Source organism: Taurulus bubalis (assembly GCF_910589615.1).
Source record: "Taurulus bubalis genome assembly, chromosome: 4".
Taxonomy (NCBI): Eukaryota; Metazoa; Chordata; class Actinopteri; order Perciformes; family Cottidae; genus Taurulus; species Taurulus bubalis.
Window position 1 is genome coordinate 9,436,981 of NC_136592.1, and position 25,518 is coordinate 9,462,498.

Below are 25,518 nucleotides of genomic sequence, written 5' to 3' on the forward strand. Positions count from 1 at the left end.
GTGTTTGCCAAAGAGCTTATAATCAAAAATCAATAATCAAAAATCCAATGAAAAAAAAAACATTGTCTTTTTCTTGAGGGAACCAGTGCCATGGTTACTTGCGGGGTTGGCCGCAGTATTTTAGATAGCACAAAACGAGCAGCAATTACATAGTGCTATACAAGGCAGACATGAAAAGAATAAAGGACATAATACAATGCCAGATATAGATAGAATTAAAGACAACATAAATTGATGTGCAGATTTTTGTCACCTCCCCCTGCTGCTGCCTCCTGAACTTGTCCACTTTCCAGGCCAGTCGAGATCTATTGTTAACTGTAAGGTTTATAAAAATATTGAACCACTGTTTTTTTCGGCTTACTTGCCCAGAAATAGACATACCTCATACGTCATCTGCTGCAGGCTGGCAGAAAACAGCAGACTGACATCCAATTGAAGGAACAGGTCATGTAATTCTCTGCTTATGAGTTTATCGTGGATGTTTAATGGGAAGAGCACAATTCATTAGTCAACAGTTGTGGTTACATTTTGCTGAGACTGGTATGTGTGTACCATAGATCGTAATAAGCAATGCGATCCCCAATTAGCGGGGAGAGGAAACTCATTAGGAAACAATTAAAGTCACACGTTCCTGTGAATCCCCACAGAGTCCACAGAGCAGTCTCACTGGTTGTCCCGGGCTGCAGAATAAAAACCTGGAAGCGAAGAAAGTGAAATGCATCCTCTCTGCACCTGCGATTTCTCTTCCAGACGTCTCCACCAGCTGCAGCCCCTTAAAGGCCGGAGGTAGCAGTTAAATTTAAGTATTATGGATAAAATAGCAAATGGTTTTCAGTAAAAGGTACCCAGTTTAGCCTGTTGCCACCGCAACCCCGACATGGATGAGAGGCGGAAAATGGATGGATGGGTGGACGCATGGTTGGGCTATTTGGTCCTCTTTTCTGAAAACATAGAAGAGCCATGCTCCTAATGGGGTCACCGGGACTGAAAATAGTATCCATGTTGCAGCTCACCTGCAAACGTGCTTTTCTATTTCAGGTGTTGGATGTTTATACACAACAGAGCACGGTGCACAGTCCATGTAAGAGGTAGACTATTAAATAAAATAGACATAACGATAAACCTAAAATACTGCCTGCTAAGGTATGGCCACGCCCTACTCTCCTTGTAAATCAAACAAGTTAATTTTAGCGCTGCTTATAAAAAATACCTGTCTCTCATGACCTTTTCATGCAGATTGTGGGTCCTTACAGTTGTGTGCAGTTGTGTGCAATTGTGTGCGCATGTAAAAAGATCATGAATTGGTGCCCTTGAAGTGGTCGATCATGTGGTGTTGTTTGCTGTGTTCACCATGCAAACATGGTCATTGGCAATCCCTGCATCAGACATCACACCCCACAAAATGAATGACAACAACACATGACACTATTTTCTCATCTGAATCTGTGCTTTTGGAAACGTGGCCATGGGGAGAGTGACATTTTCTATTCTGCGGCTCATTTGCCAAACATAAATTGTATGTTGTCATCTGATAATACCTTATCACTCTAGACAGTGATTTGAATACTAAAAGCTTGTGTTGCCTAGTAAAATGATTTGTGGAGTCACCCTGGCATTTTTGAAGGAAAACAAGAGAGTAAATTACTGGTAAGCATTAGCATAGAGCAAGTCACAAAGAAAACAACAATTTCCTGAATTATAAAATAAGGTGAATTCATATAGATGATATATATATATATATATATTTTGTTGTATGTTTGTCAGATATGATTCATTATATATGGCATATATAATTAAGTCATAGTTGCTGCCGCACGTGTTATTTAGCACCAACTCGGATATTTAAAAATAGCCTGCTTTAATTACCACTTTATGAGTATTTACCAGTCGGAAACTGGTAAATAACTTCCACAGGATGTGAATGCAGTATTAAGGAAACGAGGAGACTGATGCACTTTAGTTAAAAAGACACTCTCTCATGCTCCCCCCTCCCAACTCCCACCAGTGCACGTACCCAACATCAGAATTACTTTTTGTAATTACAGGACACATCTATGGCACCTCATTCCGAAGGAGTGAGTCACTGCTGTAGACCAAATGATTAAAACTGATTGTGGGTGTATTTTACATTAAAAGAGTAGCTGCAACAAAGGTTGCACACCTACATTGTGATCTTAGTATTTTGACAGTGTAGATCAATGTAATTCAGCAGAGCGGGTCTTTGTTTTCTTTCTCTGTGTGTCTGTGTTGGATGCAATGAAAGACATTTGGTATGAGACTCGGTTCATTCCACTATTTTGATGCTACCTCGACTGCACAAGAGACCTGAGCTTGTTTCTGTGGCCCATCTTTCCCGATAACAGCTTTATTACCACAGGTTCTCCAGCAATGTGTTGATGTGTGTGATAGACAATTTATTACTTGTGTGATATACATTTTGTCTCAATACTTTATCGAGGGTATAGGGTAAAGTTAATTTTTCATTGCTACTCTGAAATTGTTAAAGGTATAATACGAAACTAGTAGCTTTTTGATTGCCTCTCAACGGCTCTCAACGTGACGACACCTGAGCAGCTAACGATGCTAACCGCGGCAACAGCGCAAAAGTGCTGACAGAGCTAACAGAGTTTACCCGAGGGTGGGTGCTATGCTTCTGCAACAAAGCTGTCAGTCAGGACATATTATCACCTGTAACCGCCGAATCAGAGCAGTTCAGAGTGGCGGCCGTCAGCTGACCACTGGGGCACGCTCACATGCACTACCATGCATGAAACACTGAAATAATGCATTTCTAGTTTTGATTTTGGGGCTCGGTGGATGGCGATAGCATTGCGCAAGGGTCTCAGGAATTATTCATATCGTCAGCCTCCCAGAAGAAGTAGTATTTAAACACAATTTTCACAGGATTCTTTCACTTTCCTAATTTTGTACCGTGTGACCCCTTTAAACAACTCTTGTGCAAAACATATCTGATCTGTGAAAACTGGGACGACATGTAGTCAAATCTGCATTATATCTAAATGACAAATTAGCCACATCCTCTAAGTTAATGTGACTCGGCTTCGCTAATGCGTGACAGAAACTGCCATGTAGCAGTTTGACCTTTAGGATGGCACATTAGAGTGTATATGCAGCCGTTTCCTTGCCATCCCATCTCCCCTCTTGTCGTGAGCTGTCTTCACTGTGAGAGTCATAATTACTACTAGAAATAAACAATTTAAATATGCATTGCGTTCACAGGTCCACGGAGACATTTAGACAGATATTGTCACCATAAGTCTGTAGTAGCACATCCAACACTGTATGGATTCGTTACACATTTCGCACTCGACTAGAGCTTGTTTTAGAAATTTCAGAGCCTGATAAAGTATGTGTTGTGACACACCTCTGAGGAAATCGTGTCTAATTGCTTGTCAGTTAAAATGGTAATCTTATAGGCAGTACAAAACAAACTCTTGCATTATATGTCAACCTCTGCACAAACTCAGAACAGAAGACAGAATAGGCAAAGAGGAGAGAGAAGCCCCAAAAAGGACTGAAGATTAAACCAATCAGAAGTACCAGAGCATGTATGTATTTAAAAAGTTGGTGCGGCGCTGTTATGAAGACGACCTTTTAAATACATGTATTCCCTGTCCAAAAAAGACAGGTCTGTTTGACAGGCTCTGCGTATTGGTGTTGGAGTGCATGTCAAGTATCTCATAACTTGCTATCTCTTCATTCATACTGCACAAGGTCAAATCAGCCTGTGCACTGAGCAGAAAAGGATCTTGCTCAACTTTCTTTCCGTGCATGGTTCGCAGTTGTCTTTGACCAGGAACCATTTCAGATACAGGCAGGCTTCTGGCTTTCACTTCAGTAAGAAAAGAAAATGGGAGGGGAATGTTTGACCTTTTTCGGTGCACAGTCTGGAAAGGGATATGTGACTCAAATGTGTGAGGGAGCAGAAAAAAATGAGGGGAGACGGAATGCAAAGTGAGAGAGCAAATTATAGTCAGACTCAGTTTGAAGGTATGAAGACAGAAGAAGCATATCTTATGAGGGATATCTAAACTCTAATCCTCCCAGGATATCTCCCTTGATCAAACAGTGCGTCAATCAATGTTCAAGGGATTATTATGAATGGCATTATACCTCTCAAATGCCAACCATCAGGCAGAAAATATCTTTAAAAAAAGGTTCTACAATAATTAGGAGGCTCAGCAGCACATGGGATGTCTATGCCGTTGCCATATGGTGAAACAAAACATTACCTTGAGCAAACATTTTCATTTGAGCTCCTAAGCCCACCGCTGTAAAGTATCACAGTATCTTTTTAGTACCTTGTTAAGTAACACTACTCCCTCAAAGGAATTCAACGTTTTGACTTCACCCAAATCCCTCGGAGAGAAAATGGAAAAACATTTCCTTTTGGGGTTTTCACTCTCATGTAGCTCAACTTTTTCAGTTGGAGACGTCTGGTTAGAAGCTCCGATTAGTATTCAGGGTCCACAGCATGTGTGATGCCAATTATCCACTGGGTCATTACCACACTTCAGAGGAGTCGTGCTGGCAAAAGGGTGTTAAGAGAAAGGACCTACATTTTTATCAGTGGTTGCTCTGCGGTGGTGTTGACGAGGAACAAATGAAACCAATGCACTCGTGGGATTAAATAAAGAGTGTGCTTAGAACCTGGTAACTTTTTATTTACACATTGTCAAAACATTAAAGGTAGGTGATGGAAGAAAGAAAGTCTCTCTTTTCGTGTTTTAGATATCTCACTGGAAATATAGCGATATTTAAGCAGCAGTTTCAATAGGAGAGTTTTTCTCAAAACAACTCTAGATAGTTTATTAATGTCCATGTAAGTGATGACACTTGCTTAGCTAGCGACTGCTGGTGGTACAGTATTGAAAGCAGCAGGATTCAGCTCATGTGATAATAGCCCCACGGATGCTTTGTTCTCTGTGAGTCAGCTGATTACAGGAATCGAGGTGGGAAGCAGAGAGTACAATTAACTGTTCATTCCATTACGTTCAATTACTTTTTTTTTTTTTACATTGCAATGGATTTGGATCATTCGGGATCTTTTGGCTGAATTACATTGCGATATTTTGAACATACACCAGGGAACGAAAGAGACGGCACTGAAATTCAAAACGCCTTTCGCACTCTAAAATGGCCTGCGCTTCATGGCCGTTTCTCACAGAGAAAAGTTGTACTTGCGAGGGCCATCACGGAGAATAAACCCAATTATCTTAAAACATTTTTTTCCTTCTTTTTTAAATGGAGTTAGCGGAACTCACTCTCCTGATAAAAGTTGCCATATTAAAGAACTCCATTACAGCTGTAGACAATATTCCTCGGTGAGAACATCCTCACAGTGAGGACAGTTGAAAGTTGTTATTAAAACATCACGTTGCAGTGACAACAATATTCTCTCTGTGATGTTCCGGGAAGGTGATATAATATTGCATAAGCACACAAATAATGCATTGAAAAAACATTCAAATCAATGTTGGGTGTTAGCCGTTTTATGAAGCGAACAACGGATCTCAGACAAACCTCATGGCTTCAGGTTGCAGGCGGGTTTGCTGCTTCTTGGCTGCATCTCAACACTAAAGTTGTGGCACCAACGGTTTCACTTTTCCAAGCACCGGCTCCTCACACTTTATTTAAGCTAGAAAATGCATGAATTACCTGTATGACCTTGTACCTTATCAGACACGGAAAATAAACATATTTGTGCCTTGTTTTATTCATGAGGCCAATTCAACGGCACGAACGAGTCAATAAGTCAGTGTGAGAATCAATGGGAATAGTGTGATTGACTGCACCTGTATGTGGGGAATCAAAAGACCTGAGGTTTGGACCCTTACTGTAGGCTCTCTCCTCAATATGAGAATATAGGAGGAACACCGGAAGACCTAGAGCATATTTTAGCATTCTACATTATTCATCACTTGTCAGGAACTTGACTGGCAGAAACATTAGCTGCAGCCAGTTCAAAACAGACTAAATAAGGAGATAACAAACCTGAGAGACCGGGTAAATTTAGAATTGGGAACTGGGCAGTCGCTGCATTTGCAGATTTTTAGTCCCTTCTGGTGTCTCGAGTCAAGGTCACGTGACACATAATCACCGTGGAAACCAATGATTAATACAAGTTTGTGAAGATCAGCCTATCTTTAAGGTCATATAAATTAGATTTTGACACAAAATGACTCTTGTCGGGGGGGGATTGGTAGATTTAGTGACCGATGCCAGTGTCTTAACAATTACTTCACAAGATGGGGGGAGGAGGGGGGGGGGGGGGGAATGGGGCTGTTAAAAGTACACACACACACACACACACACACACACACACACACAAACGCCTCAGAGACCTGGCAATGTTGGAAAGTCCTATTAAACCAAAACGTAATTCTTGTTTCGCAGCAGCCGCGCGCCCGGCCAGAAAGTTTCAAGCTAGCGATGAGTTCCTAATGACTCCAGCGGGCCGGCCGAGTTCCACCACTGTAGACGGTTAGGTTGTCACTTTTCCCTCCGCGTCAGGGCGTCAGACTTTAAACTGAAGTGACAGATCACTCCTTTAGCGGTTCTCTCCCAGCAAAGAACACTGACGGCTGCATCCAGAGGCAGAAAGGTCAGGCCATCAGGTTGGTTGTGCTAATGGGCTGCTGACCAGGCAGTTAGCCAGCCTCAGGAGACATGGGCAGCCTAGTTCTCACCTCAACAGTGTGAGACGCCAACACTCCCATCGCCGTATTCCTACACCGGGGATACTTCTCACTTCTTCCGCTGTCTCTTCATTCACACTTTGCTTCCTTATAGCGAGTCACTCACTGCGCCTTGTATTCAGTTGTCACGGATTTTTCGAAGAGCATGTGTGCTAAGCGTTGGTGGATCAATGTTTAGTCGATTGATTTCTGAAGTCTCAAAGCTCACTGGACAGTTCAGGCATTTGTGTCAGAGCTCCTCAAGATGGCAGTGTTCACCATGGCAGGCTACTCAGCCTTTTGAGCTAAAGCAGCAGCAGCAGCAGCACGGGCAGAGAGCCTTGGATGAAATTGAGGGTTATCTACTGCATTGAAATTAAGTAATGCTTGGATGACAGTATGCATTAAAGGATGGCTGCGTGTGGACGTCTGTCTTTGATGTCTTAAGTCTTATGTTATTAAATCTGCTGTTTGCCACTTCTGACATGTCTTTTGTGTTGTGTTTGGGGTGGAGGGGTGTTAGTCGGCTCTGTTACACAGTTCAGCCACCTCTTGTTGCTCTGGAAGTTGCCGAGTAAGATCGTCTGCGTTGACGGGCAATTCCAAAGTCACATCGCAGCCTCAACCTCAGATCTTCCTGGCACTAGGCAGCAAACTTAAAAAAAAAAAAAGAAAACACACGCGATTCACTTCATTGCGCGAAGAGCTCGCACCACACGCCGCTGCGTGGCTTTGATGACTGGGATAACTGTCAAGGTTATTATTTATTTTTTTGTTACGGACAAATGCTGATGACTGGCCGCGGGGCTCCTCGTGCACACACGCGTGGACAAACGTCTCTGTCTGGAGTGCAATTATTAGAGAGTCTCACACAAGGCTTGAATTGTAGCCCATGTGCCTGTGTTTGTTCTCAGCAAGTAATACCCGCGTGAAACCGTTGCAGTTCATCTGTTTTATGTGCTTCAGTCTTGTGGCATTTTTTTTTTGTGTGTGTGTGTGTGTGTGTGTGTGTGTGTGTGTGTGTGTCCACCCCAATTAGTGCAGCCTACCTGACAACAGCCTAACAGGTTGGCTTAGTCCTCAATTGCGTCCCTTAAGAGCCAATGACTGCTATCTGCCTTTTATATAATCACCAACAGCGTAAAAGGACAATCCCTCTTTAAAAAAACATTTAAATACGTTATCATCAGCAGCAGTAGCAGCTTCATCATCCTCATCGGCGTCATCATCATCGCCCCCATCCAGCAGCTTTTTTTTGGGGGGGTATTATTTATTTATTTTTTGGGTTAAGCGTCTCCGCAGCCTGCAGCATCTCCACGGAGCATCTCACCCTCCGGTCCGCACATTTGAGTGACGTGACTCCGAGCCAATCCCGTCGCCGCTCGGGTTGTCGACGCCACTGAAAGAGAGGGGCGGTGTCCAATGACGAGGGTCGGCGGGGTGGAGGCGTCGGTGTGGTGTACTCCACCACCCGTCCTATGGGTTTACACAGAGTTAGTGCAAGATATTCTGCTCCGGGAGTGAGAGTGCAAGGATACACGGCACATACACGCTGCGCATCGGTGTCACACTGAACAGCCTTTATATTTAGGCTGGCACTTCCAAGTGGGATCGAATCTGAGATTTTCTCTCCCTGTCTATTTGTCTTTTTCTTTTTTTCTTCTTCTCCTGCTTACACGCCTTCGCGATCTCTTTAACCTTGTGTCTTTGCCGGCTGATGAACTTGAGACATGACGGGACACCGGTGTCTCCTCTCGCGTTCACCTCGTCGCTGCCTTCACCTTAACAGGTAGCCAGAGGGAGAAAGAAACAACAACAAAAAGAGAAGACACCCACCGGTTTCCTCGGGATGTGTTCGGGAGATGAGAACTGATTTTTTTTTTTTCTGTGTGTGTGTGGTGGGACCGCTTCTACTGGAAGGCACCACGAGCCGCTGATCACCTGGCTGTGACTGCTGGAGAGCGACGCAATCACTGCAGGTCGCACAATTAGATCCTTTCCGTTCCTGAAGTTAAATGGGGGAAACGGAACTGCGACATTTGCAGCTTCTTATTTATCCCAGTTTGTGCGACCAGCTGATTTTACCCCAAACCTGTTCTCGAGTCTGATTACTCTTGCCGGGCGATTATATACATTTTTTTCTTTCCTCCTTCCTGGACCCCCAGCTTGAGCTGACTGAGACGGATATCTTTACCTGAACATAAGCTCGCTGGAGAAGACTAGGAGCTGACACATTATCCCGCGCTGTAACGGATTTGGGTATGTACGATGAGAATAAGGTCTCAGTTGCCAACTAATAATTCAAATTCTGTCTGAGCTCATTTTGTAGGATTCATTCATGCGCATTCACACGCTTATAGGAGCCCCCACACACAGCTACAGCTCTTTATTTTCGACAATCAAAGTGTACAATTACTACCGGTGTGTAATATGTTGTGAAGTTTAAACAAATATATATATATATATATATATATATATATATATATATATATATATATATATATATATATATATATATATATGTGTGTGTTTTTGGGCCATGGGGGTTTGAGACGCTAAACATTGTTAGTGACTATACAATGTGGAGGATTTCTTAAGGGAGCAACAGACATGAATGGCTGCCTAAATGGGTGCTGCAGTGTTATTATTGTTTTTTGTTTTCTCTCTCTCTCTTATGAATTAAGATGAAGGCCTACAGGCAGATATAATAATGAGTCATGTAACAAAAAAGATAAAGTGGAAAAAAAACGTCTGACTGTGAGATGGGTGGGCTGTTAGATAATTAAATGTAATGACTGTGCACAGCAAAGTTATTTCACTGAAGAGAAACTCTGTCATGTATTCGTAGGTTTCTCCGTGGAAGATTCCTGCCATCACCAGCAAGGAGTTTCTGTCTGTAACGACAACGCATAGAAAGACACCTTTTAAGTTGTGAAGGCTGGAAACACATTTACGCTGTCATGGATCTAAAAGACTATTACCTGTTGGGCGCCCTACTTGCCTGCATATGGCTCGATCCTTCAATAGCCCAAGAGCTGATCTACCCCATCAGAGAGGAGTTGCAAGAAAATGTCCTGATTGGAAACATACCAAAGGACCTAAACATTTCCCACATGAATGCTGCCACTGGAGCAAGTGCTAATCTTGTGTACCGGCTCGTCTCCAAAGCGGGAGATAACCCTCTGGTGCGCGTTCTGAGCAGCACGGGCGAGATATTCACAACATCAAACCGGATCGACAGGGAGAAGTTGTGCCCCGGCCCCTCGTTTGAGGACAGCGAGTGCTCCTTTGAAATTGAAGTGGTCATCCTCCCTAATGACTATTTCAGGCTGATTAAGATCAAAATAATTGTCAAAGACACAAACGATAATGCCCCCATGTTCCCGTCCCCTGTGATCAACATCTCCATCCCCGAGAACACGCTCATTACCAGCCGATTTGCTATTCCTTCTGCCACTGACCCCGACACTGGCCCCAACAGTGTCCACAAATACGAGCTGATCAACGGGCAAAGTGCCTTCGGCTTAGACATAGTGGAAACGCCTGAGGGGGAGAAGTGGCCCCAGCTCATTGTGCAGCAGAATCTGGACAGAGAGCAGAAGGATACATATGTGATGAAGATCAAAGTGGAGGACGGGGGCAGTCCACAGAAATCCAGCACGGCCATTCTGCAAGTTACGGTGACGGATGTCAATGATAACAGGCCGGTGTTTAAAGAGGGTCAGATAGATGTGCATATACCAGAGAACTCCCCGATCAGCACGTCTGTTGTGCAGCTTCTGGCCACAGATGCAGACATAGGGGCAAATGCGGAGCTACGTTATGTGTTTGGGACTCAGGTGTCTCCTGCTACGAAAAGACTCTTTGCATTAAACACAACATCTGGCCTAATTACAGTGCAGAGGCTCCTGGACAGAGAGGAGACTGCTATTCATAAGCTCTCTGTTTTAGCCAGTGATGGCAGCTCCAGTCCTGCCAGAGCTACTGTTACCATAAATGTGACTGATGTTAATGACAATCCGCCTAATATAGACCTGCGATACATAATCAGCCCCATTAATGGCACTGTTTTCCTCTCGGAGAAGGATCCCATCAATACCAAGATAGCTCTCATCACCGTGTCGGACAAAGACACAGACATCAATGGCAAGGTCATATGCTTCATAGAGAAGGACGTGCCCTTCCATCTCAAGGCTGTGTACGACAACCAGTATCTGCTCGAGACCTCTGCTCTGCTCGACTACGAAGGGACAAAGGAATACAACTTTAAAATCGTGGCCTCTGACTCTGGGAAACCGAGCTTGAATCAGACTGCCTTGGTAAGAGTGAGGCTGGAGGATGAGAATGACAACCCGCCGATTTTCACTCAGCCAGTCATTGAGCTGTCCGTTATGGAAAACAACAAACGTGACCTGTTCCTCACTACCCTGAGCGCCACAGACGAGGACAGCGGGAAAAACGCAGAGATAGTTTATCAGCTGGGCCCAAATGCGTCCTTCTTTGATCTCGACCGCAAAACAGGGGTCCTGACCGCGTCCAGGGTTTTTGACCGAGAGGATCAGGACCGGTTTCTCTTCACTATCACGGCGCGAGACAACGGGACGCCCCCTCTGCAAACGCAGGCGGCCGTTATTGTAACCGTGCTGGATGAAAATGATAACAACCCGAAGTTCACGCACAACCACTTTCAGTTCTTTGTGTCTGAGAATCTTCCTAAATACAGCACAGTGGGGGTGATAACTGTGACGGATTCAGATGCCGGAGAAAATGCTGCTGTTTCTCTATCCATACTGAATGACAACGAGAACTTTATACTGGATCCCTACTCCGGGGTGATAAAATCCAACGTGTCATTTGACAGGGAGCAGCAGAGCTCCTACACTTTCGATGTCCGGGCCGTGGACAGTGGCAGGCCCCCTTGTTCCTCGGCTGCCAAGGTGACCATCAATGTCATCGACGTGAACGACAACACCCCCATAGTCATCTACCCCCCCTCCAACACGTCGTTCAAGCTCGTCCCTCTCTCCTCTATCCCGGGATCCGTGGTAGCGGAGGTGTTCGCCGTAGACGGTGACACAGGCATGAATGCAGAACTCAAATACACCATCGTGAGTGGGAACAACAAAGGTTTGTTCAGAATTGACCCGGTCACAGGAAATATTACTCTGGAGGAAAAACCAGCTGTGACTGACATAGGCTTACACAGATTAGTGGTCAATATCAGTGACCTGGGATATCCCAGATCCCTCCATACGCTGGTGCTGGTATTCCTGTATGTCAATGACACCGTGGGCAACTCGACGCTCATCTACGACCTCATCCGACGCACCATGGAGACCCCGATCGACCGAAACATTGGGGAAAGCAGCGAAACCTATCAAAGCGGCGACTATTTAACCATAATGATAGCCTTTGTTACCGGCGCCTTGGTGGTGATTATTGTCATATTTGTCACTGTACTGCTGCGCTGCCGCCACGCCTCCAGGTTCAAGGCTGCACAGAGGAAAAAGCAGGGGGCTGAGTGGATGTCACCCAACACGGAGAACAAGCAGAACAAGAAGAAGAAGCGCAAGAAAAGGAAGTCCCCAAAAAGCTCCCTGCTCAACTTTGTCACCATCGAGGGGAACAAACCCGACGACCCTGCGCACGAGCCAATCAACGGAACCATTAGCCTGCCCACCGAGCTGGAGGAGCAAGGGATCGGACGCTTCGATTGGAATGCCACGCCTACCACGACCTTCAAACCCAGCAGCCCTGACCTGGCCCGGCACTACAAGTCCGCCTCGCCGCAGTCGGCCTTCCACCTCAAGGCCGACACGCCGGTCTCCGTGAAGAAGCATCACGTGATTCAAGAGCTCCCATTGGATAACACATTTGTCGGAGGCTGTGACACCCTTTCCAAGAGGTCCTCCACGAGCTCCGACCACTTCAGTGCCTCAGAATGCAGCTCCCAAGGAGGGTTCAAGACGAAGGGGCCCATGCACACCAGACAGCAGGTAAAAGAGCACTTTTACTGGTCTATAAGTACTGCCTATAACTGCCCTGTTCCACAGTGCTAAAGTGCCAGTCTAGATTAGAGACTCACTCTAAGTTACTGTGAAGCAACAGAAAAGAGTGCAGGAGACATACGGTTTCAGCAAGTTCCACTATTTCTCAAACAAAAAACAAAAAAAGAGAAAAAAAAGAGAATGAGTAAGTCAAAATGCTAATTAATGGAGTCGATTATGAACTCAACAATCACATGCATAATTTTGAGGGAATAATTATAGACTGATGTTTTGTCATTAATAAATATTTAATTAATATTTAACAAAAATGCAAGTGGGTGAGCAATTGCCTTGCCTTATTTCGTCTATTCAGCACCCAGGTTAGATCACTGGTAAAATGTACCAACATAACATTAATTGTGACTCAATGTTCTTTGTGAAAGAAACATTTTTTTCTTGCCTATATCTACTCCGATTACTGTTTTCATCAGAGATAAGCGCTGCACACACTCTTCCAAAAACTTAGCTGACTCTTCACCTCCTCATACAACTCTGAGTGTATTCATGTTTGTTTTTTGATTTATTATTATTTTCTTATTTGTTTTGATGTGTATTATGATGTCACAAGAGACTTTGTAACCTTTTCCACACCGGCAGCAATAACAACAGTCAATACTTAGCCTGCTGCGGTGCTATTGTGAATGCCACTGTAGCTTTGCCACATCATCTAAACTCAAATTAAATGCCTCCTCTCAAAGCACACTAGCAGACTGACTGAAGCTTGTCTGGAACTTGATACGCATCCAATTCAAAAAGGATTAGCCAATAATGAGCCTCAAATTTCAACGTAATCCATGCTGCTATTTTATCAAAGCCTTATTAATTTTTCTGCTAATAAAGCACTACTTCACACAACACACATGGACAAATACAGAGTAGAGAGGGGGAGTGAGAGATAGAGAGAAAAGGGAGCCAGAGTGAGAGTGCTGTCAGTGGGTCATGCTTGACGGGTGGTGGTACTGAACCTTTAGGTGGCAGTGTTGAGCTGCATGGAACAGCCTGGCAACCCGCCAACCTGCAGTGGACTTATAAATGCAAGGGAGGAGAAGAAAGGAGTGAAACCTATGTTGGTGTTCTTAGTGAAATACTCTCACCTAATGATGGAGAAGGTTGCACAGGGAAGATTGATAATGGCAGTTAGAGATGTGAGTGATAAGATCTATCCGGAGAGAGAGAGAGGGAGAGAGCGAAGGAGAGAGAGAGAGAGAGAGAGAGAGGAATTACAGGGGCGACACTGTGCGGCTGCCATCGCTGCATACCTCCGGGTCACTGCATCTGGGGTTGCGTCTAATGTGTTTCTGTGCGAGAGGTAGCAGTCAAAAGAGGCATTCAGTTTGGCTACATTTGCCAGGCCACGCGTGCGTGTGTGTGTGTGTGTGTGTGTGTGTGTGTGTGTGTGTGTGTGTGTGTGTGATGTGTGAGAGAGACGGAGACGAGACAAGGCGATGAAACGGGTGGCCGCGGCAGTGGGGGTGTTTAAGCCTACAGGGGGACACATGAGATATGACACTATACTGTAAGCACAACTTCATTGATTTGCTCAGTCATCCCACAATACCACACAAGATTTATTAGAATCAATAATTCTGACAAATGCTTCAAAGAAGCACACAAACCGAACCGGCGCACTCTATATAGCGCCCACTGATGATATAAATGATTGACCATTTCAGATACTTTGGCTCATGCACACGTTCCTCTGACATGCACACTTTGATTCACACTTCTGTGTGCTTTTGTAGAGCACAGATGTAATCGTTGTCGAAGCCGAGGGTTGAAATCGGCCCCAATTGTGCCTCGGTCTTAATCTCCTTTCTTTTCACTCCTTAATGACCAGAACAGGTTCAGTTGAGTCTCGCCAATCCCCAATGTCACCTATTTTTAGATCTGGAACATGAAGCAAAAGCATCACATCTTATAACCATGTCATTCACAAATCAAATCACAATTAAAGCAGTATTTATTTATTGATTCAACTATTTTCATTCATCCAGACAAAACCCACTCGCAATAAAAGGGAGGAAGTGAGCTGGCCCTCCCTTTAGCAGTACCCATGGATTACTCAAATGAATATGCACTAATATATTTGACTGCACACAAGGGTACACTTTCTTATCTTCATTTCTTTATTACAAGAAGGAAAACATAATTTTCTACCTTTCCACTATTTGCTAATATCGTTCTTTGGAGATTTGTAATGAAGACTATCTGCTTGGTTCTCAGTCACAATTATTCCAAAGCATCTCTCTCACTTATAAGGAGCCCACTTCAGATTGGAGGTTAAATGGCAGTTATTGATTGTGGTAAAATGATTGCACTGACACGTCTGACTGGATAAAGCAGGGTATGTCATCAATGTCATTGCTACATCCATATTGTGATTGTTTTGCACAGTGCAACCGTTTGTATTGACATGCGCATGTTATTTCTATTTCACGAGTATTGATAAGTAGACGTTCATCCCATATGTTCAATTCCTTTTTTAATTCTGCCTGAGTATCGAATAAAAACAGAGCGGAGATGAGCTGTAATTTAAAAAGAAAAGTAAAAGCCCCAAAAATACCAATTACTTTTGAGTGAATCTTTAAACAGACAGTATATCCAAAAGGTAATATCATAGGATTATCATATCATATTCCCTGCAGAGTAGGAGGGCTTTGGCAAAAGATAAGAACTGCATTATTAAAAGATTTCTTATATATACATAGATGATAACAAAAATGTCAGTATCGGCTAAATTTATAACCATTTATTTTTTAGACTTAAAATGTGGTTTGATGCCATACATTTCAAAATGAGTTCTGTAAGGTGCTACATTTAAATATAGCATCACAGAGGTATATATATATATATATATATATATATATATATATATATATATATATATATATATATATATATGTATACATATATATATATTTATGATAGGATGATGGAATTTAGCATTCGTTGTTGCCTTACAAGTGACAAACCACCATCAATCACCCTGAAGTTGACACAAAATAAGCAATTAAGTGAACGCAGACGTTCAAGAGAAAGAGACGTGGTAAGCTGAGGGGAATTGCTTTTAAAACTGACCTTCTCTCTAAGATTTTTAAAAGCTATTTTGCTCCAGTTCTCGAGAGTTACGTTTATGCAATATAGGCACCAATCAATAAATAAGGAATAAGGAAGGCAGGGTTTGGGGGGGGGGCGTAAAGAGGTAGAGAATAACGGCAAAAGATGCAGGTTACAGTGGTGTCGTTCTCTCAGAGAATACAGAAAACAGTGTATGGAAATAGCAGATATCTACAACAGTGCCATCACAGACGAATGCCTAGTGCAATCAGCTTCATACAGACCCCAAACTTTGCTCATAGCGATAGAAGCAATCCTTGTCTTTCTTTTCTTTTTTTTTTGCCCCCACTTATTATTTACCCTCCAGGGACCTACATTAGTGTAAACAACACTGAGGGAAAAAAAGAAGCATGAAAACACTGTCCTAGTTTCACGAGCATCTAAGAAAGCAAGTATAATCATAGACGTTTCACCATCAGTCTTACTCTCCCTTTCTGTAGCCCTATGGGCGAGACAGAGATGCGGTTCGCTAACGGAACATGAGCCCAGTGGCTACGCATTAAGCGTGTGCTGTGCATCAGATCCCAAAAGGCCCATGTTATGGACACATTAACATGGTTGCACTGAGGGTGCATGATTTGAAAGCAGTCACGAAAGTAGTCAAGACAAGTGCTTAATCGATTAAAATCCATAATTTAAGTTGAACATTCGTCACCACTCGCCTTAAATAAATCCCACGGTGAATGTGAATTTAAGGCTCTCTAGTGTCGGTCAAGTGAGCAAGCAGATAGGCGCTCCACGCGTGTACATCCTTGCAGATACACAAGATGCGTAGTGTTTCCATTCGCTTTGTTATGGTAATATACATCATAAGCTAAACTGTCCAATTATGGCCATTACGTAGGGCTTTTGTTGTGCGACTGTGTGGCCTGAACACCTCTGTGCAAAAAGGCCTAATTGCTGTGGGTTATTAGTCTGTTTCTTGCATGGCAGAGAAAACACCAGTTCTAAAAGGAAGCCTGTGCCTCCAGTTCAGTTCGTCTGTTCTGATGTGTCTGCAGCAGAAGCCATGCCTTAGCTCTGAGGACGCAGTATAGCAGCTCCCTTTTGAGTAGTTTTGCTATCGTTATAGCACATATCGTACATCAGCCAGCATTTTAGGTTGGCTTAATCAAAATAGTTCCCACTTTTGTTTTTAATTCAGTATTTTTTTTTCTGTCTGTGCCTGAGTTCCCAGTACAAGTGTCAAAATAAGTAAATATCAGCAGGGAGTTTGATATTATAGTAGATGTAGTATTCAGTCCCAAGAGCAGGGCAAGAGAGAGACCGATGCGGGGAATCTTTTCGCAGGGTATTCCTGAAGCAATCTTGTCAGTGCATTTAATGAATGGACATTCTTTGCAAACAGGAGTTTGTACAGACCATTGTAATTATGGAGCCTTGGGGGAGTCGTCCTTCTTGTGCAGGTTCATTTGCCACATTAATAAGGGGATTAGTAGTACGTACAGGGGCTGATGGCAGCAGGAGAAGTTTGAGAAGATTAATGAACTATGACAATGTTGCACCTGAGGGGAAAAGTCTGTTGCAATATCTTCTGGGTTGTGCTGACACAGAGTTTGGCGGTATGAAAGAGGAAGATGGAGGGAGGCTAGTGATTGTTGCCGACTGTGATCATACATCCTTCTGCTCAGCTATCCTGTCACTTCTCCGGGATGCTGCGTTTGTGATATTACACACTGCACACGTCCATGACACTTTTGACGGAAGATGTTCCGTTGGGTTTGAAATTTTCTTGAAAGTAAGGACGCCCACTTCCTGTGCATATGAGTAACTGCTTAAAACTGCGTGAATAACAAGAAAGACTTTAATTAACCAAATATATTTGAGCAAATTGCGTGTTGTCTACAATTGGGTCTGTCGCCAACACGCGCCTAATTACCAAACGAGCTACCGGTAGATGCATGACGAGTAGCCCACGCTGCAATCTCTTACTGAGTAAAATGTTGCAGATCCTTTAAACAAATGTAGCTATCAGGAGATCGTAAGCCAATAAGTCCGTGAGTGAAGTTCCTATCAAAGCGTCAAATCATCAGTGGAGGATTTGCAGGGCTCTTTACTGCAGAGAACATTGTGTTTCTTTAAAAAACTTGTCATGTCTTCTATGTCTAGGTGGGTAAAAGGAAATGAAATGGATTGCGGGCTATACTAAGGTAGTGGGTGTGAGTGCTACCAGAGTAGATTATTGCCCCAAGGGGATCTAGTTTTGTCTGCACAAAACAACAAAATAAATCAAAGCTCCCTGTTGGTGTTCTGGCTGAACTATGGAGTTCATTTATGTGTTTTTATTTCCCTCTGTTGAGAAAAATGAAGTGCCACTGATTTTAATATATTTATTTATTTATAGCCTTTTGTTATTCTGTGTTGTCTATAACTGCCGGGGACCGTAAATCCAAAACACAGATGATGGCAAGTTACCAGGAATTACATTTTTGTGTAATTTTTTGTGAGCATTTTTATTAATTTTCATTTCTGTCATAACCATTTAGATAGCTCTCTTCATCATTGCACTGTTGAAACTTAAACAATACCATTTTGATAGTGACAAATACTGTCATGCATCAAAATGCCGTTGGTGTGCGTGCATATAGGCTACTTACTGTATGTGATTCTTTTCTTTCTTGTTTGATTGTTTGTCCATCACTTTCGGCTGGCAACCCATTTATTTTAAATTCATCATCCATGTCCGCAATTTCTCAAAGCAAATTGATTGATGATCAATCTTCAGGGGGTTTGCTTTCTGAAATGAAAGTTTCGCATGCACGAAAACCAAAGTCATGGCGGCTTTCATTACTTAATTCATCTCCATGTTTTCGCTAATCCACAAAACACATTTTCCATTTTTCTGAGGCAATCAATCAAGGTGACATACTAGCTTCGTATTTTTTTCCCCAACACTGCATGATGAGAAAAAGACAAACTGCAGCTCTAAACACTTACAGTATCAACACCTCATCTGAAATATCTCCGATTTACCTTAAATACTGAACAAGAGTAGAGGGTGGAAGAAAATGTTTCTTGACTACTTGTTGTCTCAAAAAAAATAAAAAAAAGATGATGATATGAAAAGATGAAGTTATGATGCTACTCCATTGTTTGAATGCCCCCCCTCCCTCCCTCCCAACCCTCAACCCTCCCACCCCAACAACCCATCTCTCCTCTCCACCCCTCACTTAGTCCCACCCACTTCCTTATCTTCCCCCGTCTCCAGCCCACACCTCACCCATGCTTTATCGGGGTCAATGCAGTTACATGCGATGCTAAATCTCCAAGGGGTGTGTTCACCTTTTGTGTCCAGATCCTTTGTGACAGATGAGGGTTCTTTGTGTTCAGCACGTAGCCCCACTTTCTCCCTGTTACCGCCCCCTCAACCCTTATCGTTAGAGAGACGGGTGTGTGTGTGTGTGTTTGTGGAAAAGACGGGCAAAGTGGTGCTGTACGTCCTGACTTGACAAAACCTTGTCGTCGGGTTTTGTTGTGTCAAGTGACATACAGGCCGCCGCCCAGTCACTAGCGTGTGCCAGTCTCTGGACTAATAGTTGTGATAATGGCATTGCAAGCCAAACCCCCGTCCCGCCCCTCCCCCTTCTCCCCCTCAAGAAAAGAGCCACACTTGACTTGAAATGTGACTGCCATTGACTGCTTTGCCACTGGGCCTCATAGCTCACAAAGACTCTGTAACCCTCATCGATGTAAATCTTTCTTGTATATATGAGATGTTTCATGTAAATTGAACTCCTGGTAATCTTGCCTAATGTGCTGTGTTAAACAATAATGGACTTGTTTTCTTTTTCTTTTCTTTAATTTATTAATTTGCCGTGCTTTCTCCTTTTTTTTTCATTGCTGGGTATACTTAAATTACATCTGAAATAAACTCTGCCAGTTATTCAGTACACTGCAACTCCTATTCTGTTTAAAAAAAAGAAGCTTTATTTGAACAGTGCTATTCTACCTTTATAATTTCATAATAAATGTTTCAAAGAGATCATTTCTTTCTTGTTTTTAATTCGTCCGTTTGTTCTCCCTGTTGTGATGTGGTGATAAGACGGTATGTATAAAACTGGGACATGTTTCAGTCAAGCCAGTATGTGTGAACCAGCTCCAATCAGCATTTGCCCGTAAACAAGTGCTCCGGCTGATAATAATGCCAAGTTGTGTATTTTAAGAAGCAAACAGATTTTTCCGTTTGACTGAATCCAATATTTGAAATGAGGCACACAACGTCACTGACACAACGCCAATGCACTTCACTTACAGTGGAATTTAAATTAAAAGTTAATCGAAAGAGGTAGCTTTGTTTGGGGGGATTTTAGACTCCTAACGAGCCACAAGAGCACATCGATGTCTTTACGCCTCTGAATGTTGAGTATAGCCTTGCTGACCTAAATACTGTATGTCAGTGGGATCAAGTTAGCAGCTGCTCTCAAACATCTGATGCTCAAGCTTTAATGCTTTGCACCGGCTAGTCCATGCTCACATTAAATGATTGCTTTATATTTGGTCTGTCTTGAAACAAAACATGCTGGTGTGTTCTTTTCCAGACTTATTTGTCACTAATTATTCCAGCTGTTGGTTGTGAAGAGATCTCTCCATCTAACAACTTAGGACAAAATCCACAATTCCTGGCTTCATTCAGAGATGCATACTTTCATATTGGTATCTTCCAAAGTTCCAGTCCTCTCAGTGCTGAAGTCACTCTTTGTCCTCCATCTCTTGTGACGTCTTTTACCCTCGAGATCTTTCTACTGCATTAGTCCAGAACTACTTCTAACATGTCATGTGCTTTTGTTGACGCTCGCCTGACGTGTCTGGGAGCTAAATGAGGATAATTGCAGAATGAGTACGTCTGAGTAAGGAGGATGAACAGAAAAATGACCTCCCAAAATTCTCTTCATGGGAGAATCTTAGTCTTTCATGCACGTTTTTGTCGCGTCTTCCCTCTTGCACACCTAATTCTATTAAGATTACATTGTAATTGGCAGAGCAGCAGAGGCAAGTGTAACTGAACAGCTCTTAATTACATCTGGTGTCCAAAGAATTTAATAATAAATGTCAATTTTGTGTCTCCAGTAGCAACTGGAATATCCTAACCCACACCATCGTCATCATCATCATCATCATCATCAGCACCAGCACCGCCACAACAACACACAGTTACACACTCCAAATGTGTTGTGTATCCCGAGCGATATTAAGGAAAATAAACTCAACAATGTTGCTTCTTTTTTCTTCTTCTTGCAAAAGCTGACTTTTCTTGTTTGTTAATCTCTGGCTACCTTCCAGTTTCAGAAATAAAGATGTGTCACCTCGTAACTGTTTTTTGCAGAAAAAGAGGGTCGGAAGGGGGGGGGGGGGAGGGTTATAAATGGAAGTGCCACGCCAACACAACGTTGGAAAGAAGGCCCAACTCAGCTTAATCTGTCCACTCCATTTGAAAGCCAGAAGCAGAGCTAAGTCTTCATTTGAGTGAGGACGAGGAACAAAAAGAGGATAGATGGATAGATAAATAAATAAATATAGGCTTTAAAGACTTTCAGAAAGCCGTGTGCACTTACTGATTTGAATTTGAAACCTGATGTCTGACCTAAAGTGTATTCATATTGCCTGTCCTTTCCAAAGAAACGGGGGGAATTGAGGCATTGCTAGTATTGCATCTCTGATACATTTATCATAATGTGTTGTCAGTGTCTTCCAATCTCATGTGGCCAGATTTCAAAATTCCATGGACTCAATGTGGGACGGTAGAGAGTGTAGATAACACGGATATTTGAAAATGCTGTGCTATCATTGGATTTGCTGAATTTCCTGTGGCAGTTATTTTTTTCCCTGCTCTGGCACAGATTATATTTACAAAGTTAGAGATGGAGTCAGATGTGACCTCTATATGCATTGTCTGCTAAGTGAAAGCATATGAATAGTCAGTCCCTTCTCTCTGTGCAGAGCATTTGTTCGCTCAACACACCAGTGGTAAAACGTAGCATACGTTTAGCCAATGAGGAGGCAAATAGAAGATATAGCACAAAAGTCTCAAAGTAGACTTAAAGCGAACTACTCCAGCAACCTGATGCATTCTCTTTTGTGTATGTATTACACAGAGAGCTTGTGTATGTACAATATGCGCTCAGTCTTTTCAGCAGATTTATAAACCCCCCGTGTTCACATTGTTCTGCTGCACAACTCTGTCATTCTGAAATTGAGTGCACATGACAGAGCATAACATCCACTCCGACAATTATCCACACAGGGATGATGTCACATGCCTTTTTAACCTTGTTTGGACAGAAACCAGATTAATTCTGTCCTTGGTCTTCCACCAGCAACGTCCTCAGAGCGAGCCCTTGTTTCATTATGCACAGCCATCACGCGTCGGTATGTATACTAAGCCAATAAAAGCCACTGATTGATGACCCACAGGTGGACAACCATAAGACTCGGCTGCAGCGGTTGAGCAAGTATTTAGGTCCTTCATTCAAGTAAATGCAGAAATACAACAAGGTCAAAATACTCCTTTTGCAAGTAAAAGTCTTTCATTCATAATGTTAATAAAATAAAGGCACAGCATTTATACTAAAGTATCAAAAGTAATAATCATTCTGCAGAAAGTGACTCCAATATATGATGCCATTTCAGTAGAATTCATGTTGGAATAATGCTTTATAAATGATGAATTCATTGTTTATTCATACTTTACTAATGCTAAATACTGTGCACGTATTATAAAGTGCTACCGACATTTCTTATATGAGGAACATTTTACTTTGGTGGAGGTGAAGCTAATTTGAACTGTTTAGTAAACTTTAACCTTTAATCTTCATCAATGCATCATATTGTATCAAATCAATTACATTTTCTGTTGTAAAATCAAAATTTGTAGAAGAAACTAGTTGTCAAAGAGATTTAAAAAAAACTAAAATGTTAGCCTTTAAAATGCAATGAAGTCAAATTGAAGTACAAGTAACTCAACATTGTACTCAGATACAGTAGTTGAGTACCTGCCCCTGGTTGCATTCACTTCTGTTGACTAGGAAGTCTGCTTACGTTACTGTACAGTTTGCAATATGTTGGCTATCTATTTATTTGCACCAGAATAAAGTCTGTAACTGCACACACACACACACACACACACACACATATATATATATATATATATATATATATATATATATATATATATATATATATACATATATTATTGACTGAGACACTGCCGAGACCTCTAATGTGCTGAAAAGATTAAGGCTCCAAATAAAAAAGTCCCTCTGAGAGGTTTCTTTTCTCTTTTCCACATTGTAGCATCACACCCTTTCCAGTCATAAAGATCTGTGTATACACAGTATAGCAATGTTTGAAATAAATGTTGGTTCTGTACATATGAATGACTGAATTATTATTATTAATAGTATGACTCCCTTCCAATGTGTTTAAAGCAATATGTACAACTGTAAAGGTACATGTTTAATTAATAGTATGACTCCCTTCCAATGTGTTTAAAGCAATATGTACAACTGTAAAGGTACATGTTTAATTAAATGTTCGACATATTTTGACAAATGTGGAATTTACAGTCGGCACCAGTGTTCCCTCTAAGCTGTGCGCGTGCGCGGCCGCGCAGGCCAGTCGAAGGGGCCGCGCAATAGATTTTTCAGACCGTGCACATTTTTCAGACCGCACAAACGATTTTTTTTCAGGGGTTAAAAATCTTTTTTGCACCAGTGTTTCTGAGATAGGAGTGAGCCATCTTCACAATAATAAGATCTTTGATGTGTCGTGTCGAGTCTTCTTGGCCAATCAGCGTCCCGTTTCTCGACATGCGCTCTTTGTACCTCTGCTAGTGCTCTGCCTCCGTTAGCACCCCCCTCCCCCGCTGTCCTCCTCCGGGCGCCAGGAGTGAAGCTCGCCCAGAGCGCCACATGAGCTCGGGCCGGCGCTGTTTAGGCTCCTCTTGGCGGACTCTGCTCCAGCAGCTATAGGCTACCATGGCGAAAAGAAAGGCAGAGCAGGCGCCCCAGAAAAAGGTCTGCCTAACGTTCAAACATGAGTGGCTAGATGAAATAGTCCAAACTGACACAGGTAGGATGACACTTTCAGACATATTTAAATATGAAGAATATGAAGTTATTAAATTGTTCATATAGGCTACCTTTAGGAAAAATGACACCATGTCAATTTAATAGGCCTATAATTATTGTTAAGCACTGCATTAGCATTTTTCTTTCAATGAAGGTCCACTTAAATGTTGTACCTGCTGAGAAATGACTAAACACCTTTGATACTTTTATTTTTTTTATATATATCATTATCAGTCATAACCTCCCCTTATTGAAGTTCAACAAAGATCCTTTAAGTTCAACTAAACTGACTGGTAAAACACCATCATTAAAATGTTCCCAAAGCCCAGCCATTATAAAGGATATTGAATAAATATCAACCTTGTATACATATTGATGCATTTGCTGTCATCTCTTTGAATCCCCTATGGCTAACGAAGGCTTGCGGTCATTTTTGGCAGGTCGCGTGGTTGCGAGTTGCTCACAGTGCTGAAATGTGCGCTCAGAAAAAAAACGTTTTGCTCAGTGCTGAAAAAAATTTGAGGGAACATTGGTCGGCACCGTGTCGAAGTATTGCTAAGAGACAGAAAACAAGATGCATGTTAAAAAGAAAATCCTGAGAAAGCACACATCAAAATATGAAAATAGAGAGATAGTTGTCGTGATTTGATAACTTTGAGGCCATGTTGACAAACAGCTGAGAGATAAATGCAGAAATAAGCCGACCAACCAGCGATAAGCAGCCTCTAATGTGATACTGAATAGCCGACTTCAGTTTTTTTTTTTTGCAAACATATTTTTACTTCACTGAATATGCTTACATATGCTCCGTTCTCATATCTCCCAATGAGTTGACAGATGCTTTTTGAACATATAGTGTGAGTTGGGAACTACACTAAATTAGTCATTCGCCTGACGCCATTGCACTGGATTAAAATCAGGATCAGTAAGAAGAGGGCCTGAGAGCTTCAGCCACGTCATTATTTATTTATTTATTTTCATTTCTGCTGCTGATGCACACACTGTCATATTTCCCTCTAGTGACAGCGTGATCTAGTCCCACTGACATTTTCCTCTTGTGTAATCTTTTCATAACCACTATCTAGTCATTCCCTGTTTCCCCTTTCGGAAAAAAAAAAAAAAAAAGGTGAACGTATTCCTCAGATTTAATTCCCACATGTATTTGACTCAAGACAAAGAGAGAAACTATTTTCATTTTCACCCTTAACCGTCCAGAATCCTCCAGGACTGCGTTTAGTTATGCAGAGGTGTTGCAGGGAGGTGAAGCCCGTCCACTCCAATGTAAGATCTTTATTGAAGGTTGGTTCCGTGGTCACACCACTGGGTGCCTGAGGCAAATGTTATTTTTCTGTTTTCCCTTTGTTTCAAGAGACAGGCGGACATATTCATAAAAGCACACATACAAGAAGAAAAGGAAAGTGGCTTAAAGGTTGCAGAAGGGAACTTTTGACCGAGGGGTTGCGAGGTCGATCCTTGGACAGGCGTGAGAAATTAGACTGGGGAAGAGAAACCACCACTGGGCTGCCCTTCAGCAAGGCACTTAACCCAATCTCGCTCAGAGGTTAGACTAAGTTTTACATGGGCAACTTC

The 25,518-nt window shown here is 42.5% G+C and overlaps 1 protein-coding gene across 1 annotated transcript in view; it reads left to right on the forward strand.

Annotated features, from left to right (window-relative positions):
• Window positions 1–9,658: 9,658 nt before the first annotated feature.
• The window catches only part of pcdh9 (protocadherin 9), a gene marked incomplete at both ends in the record, with an annotated part of 186,534 nt that continues 170,674 nt past the window's right edge, over window positions 9,659–25,518 (forward strand). The window contains one exon of the mRNA XM_079216910.1: window positions 9,659–12,694. Coding sequence (XP_079073036.1) covers window positions 9,659–12,694 — 3,036 coding nt within the window. The remainder of the gene's footprint in view (window positions 12,695–25,518) is intronic.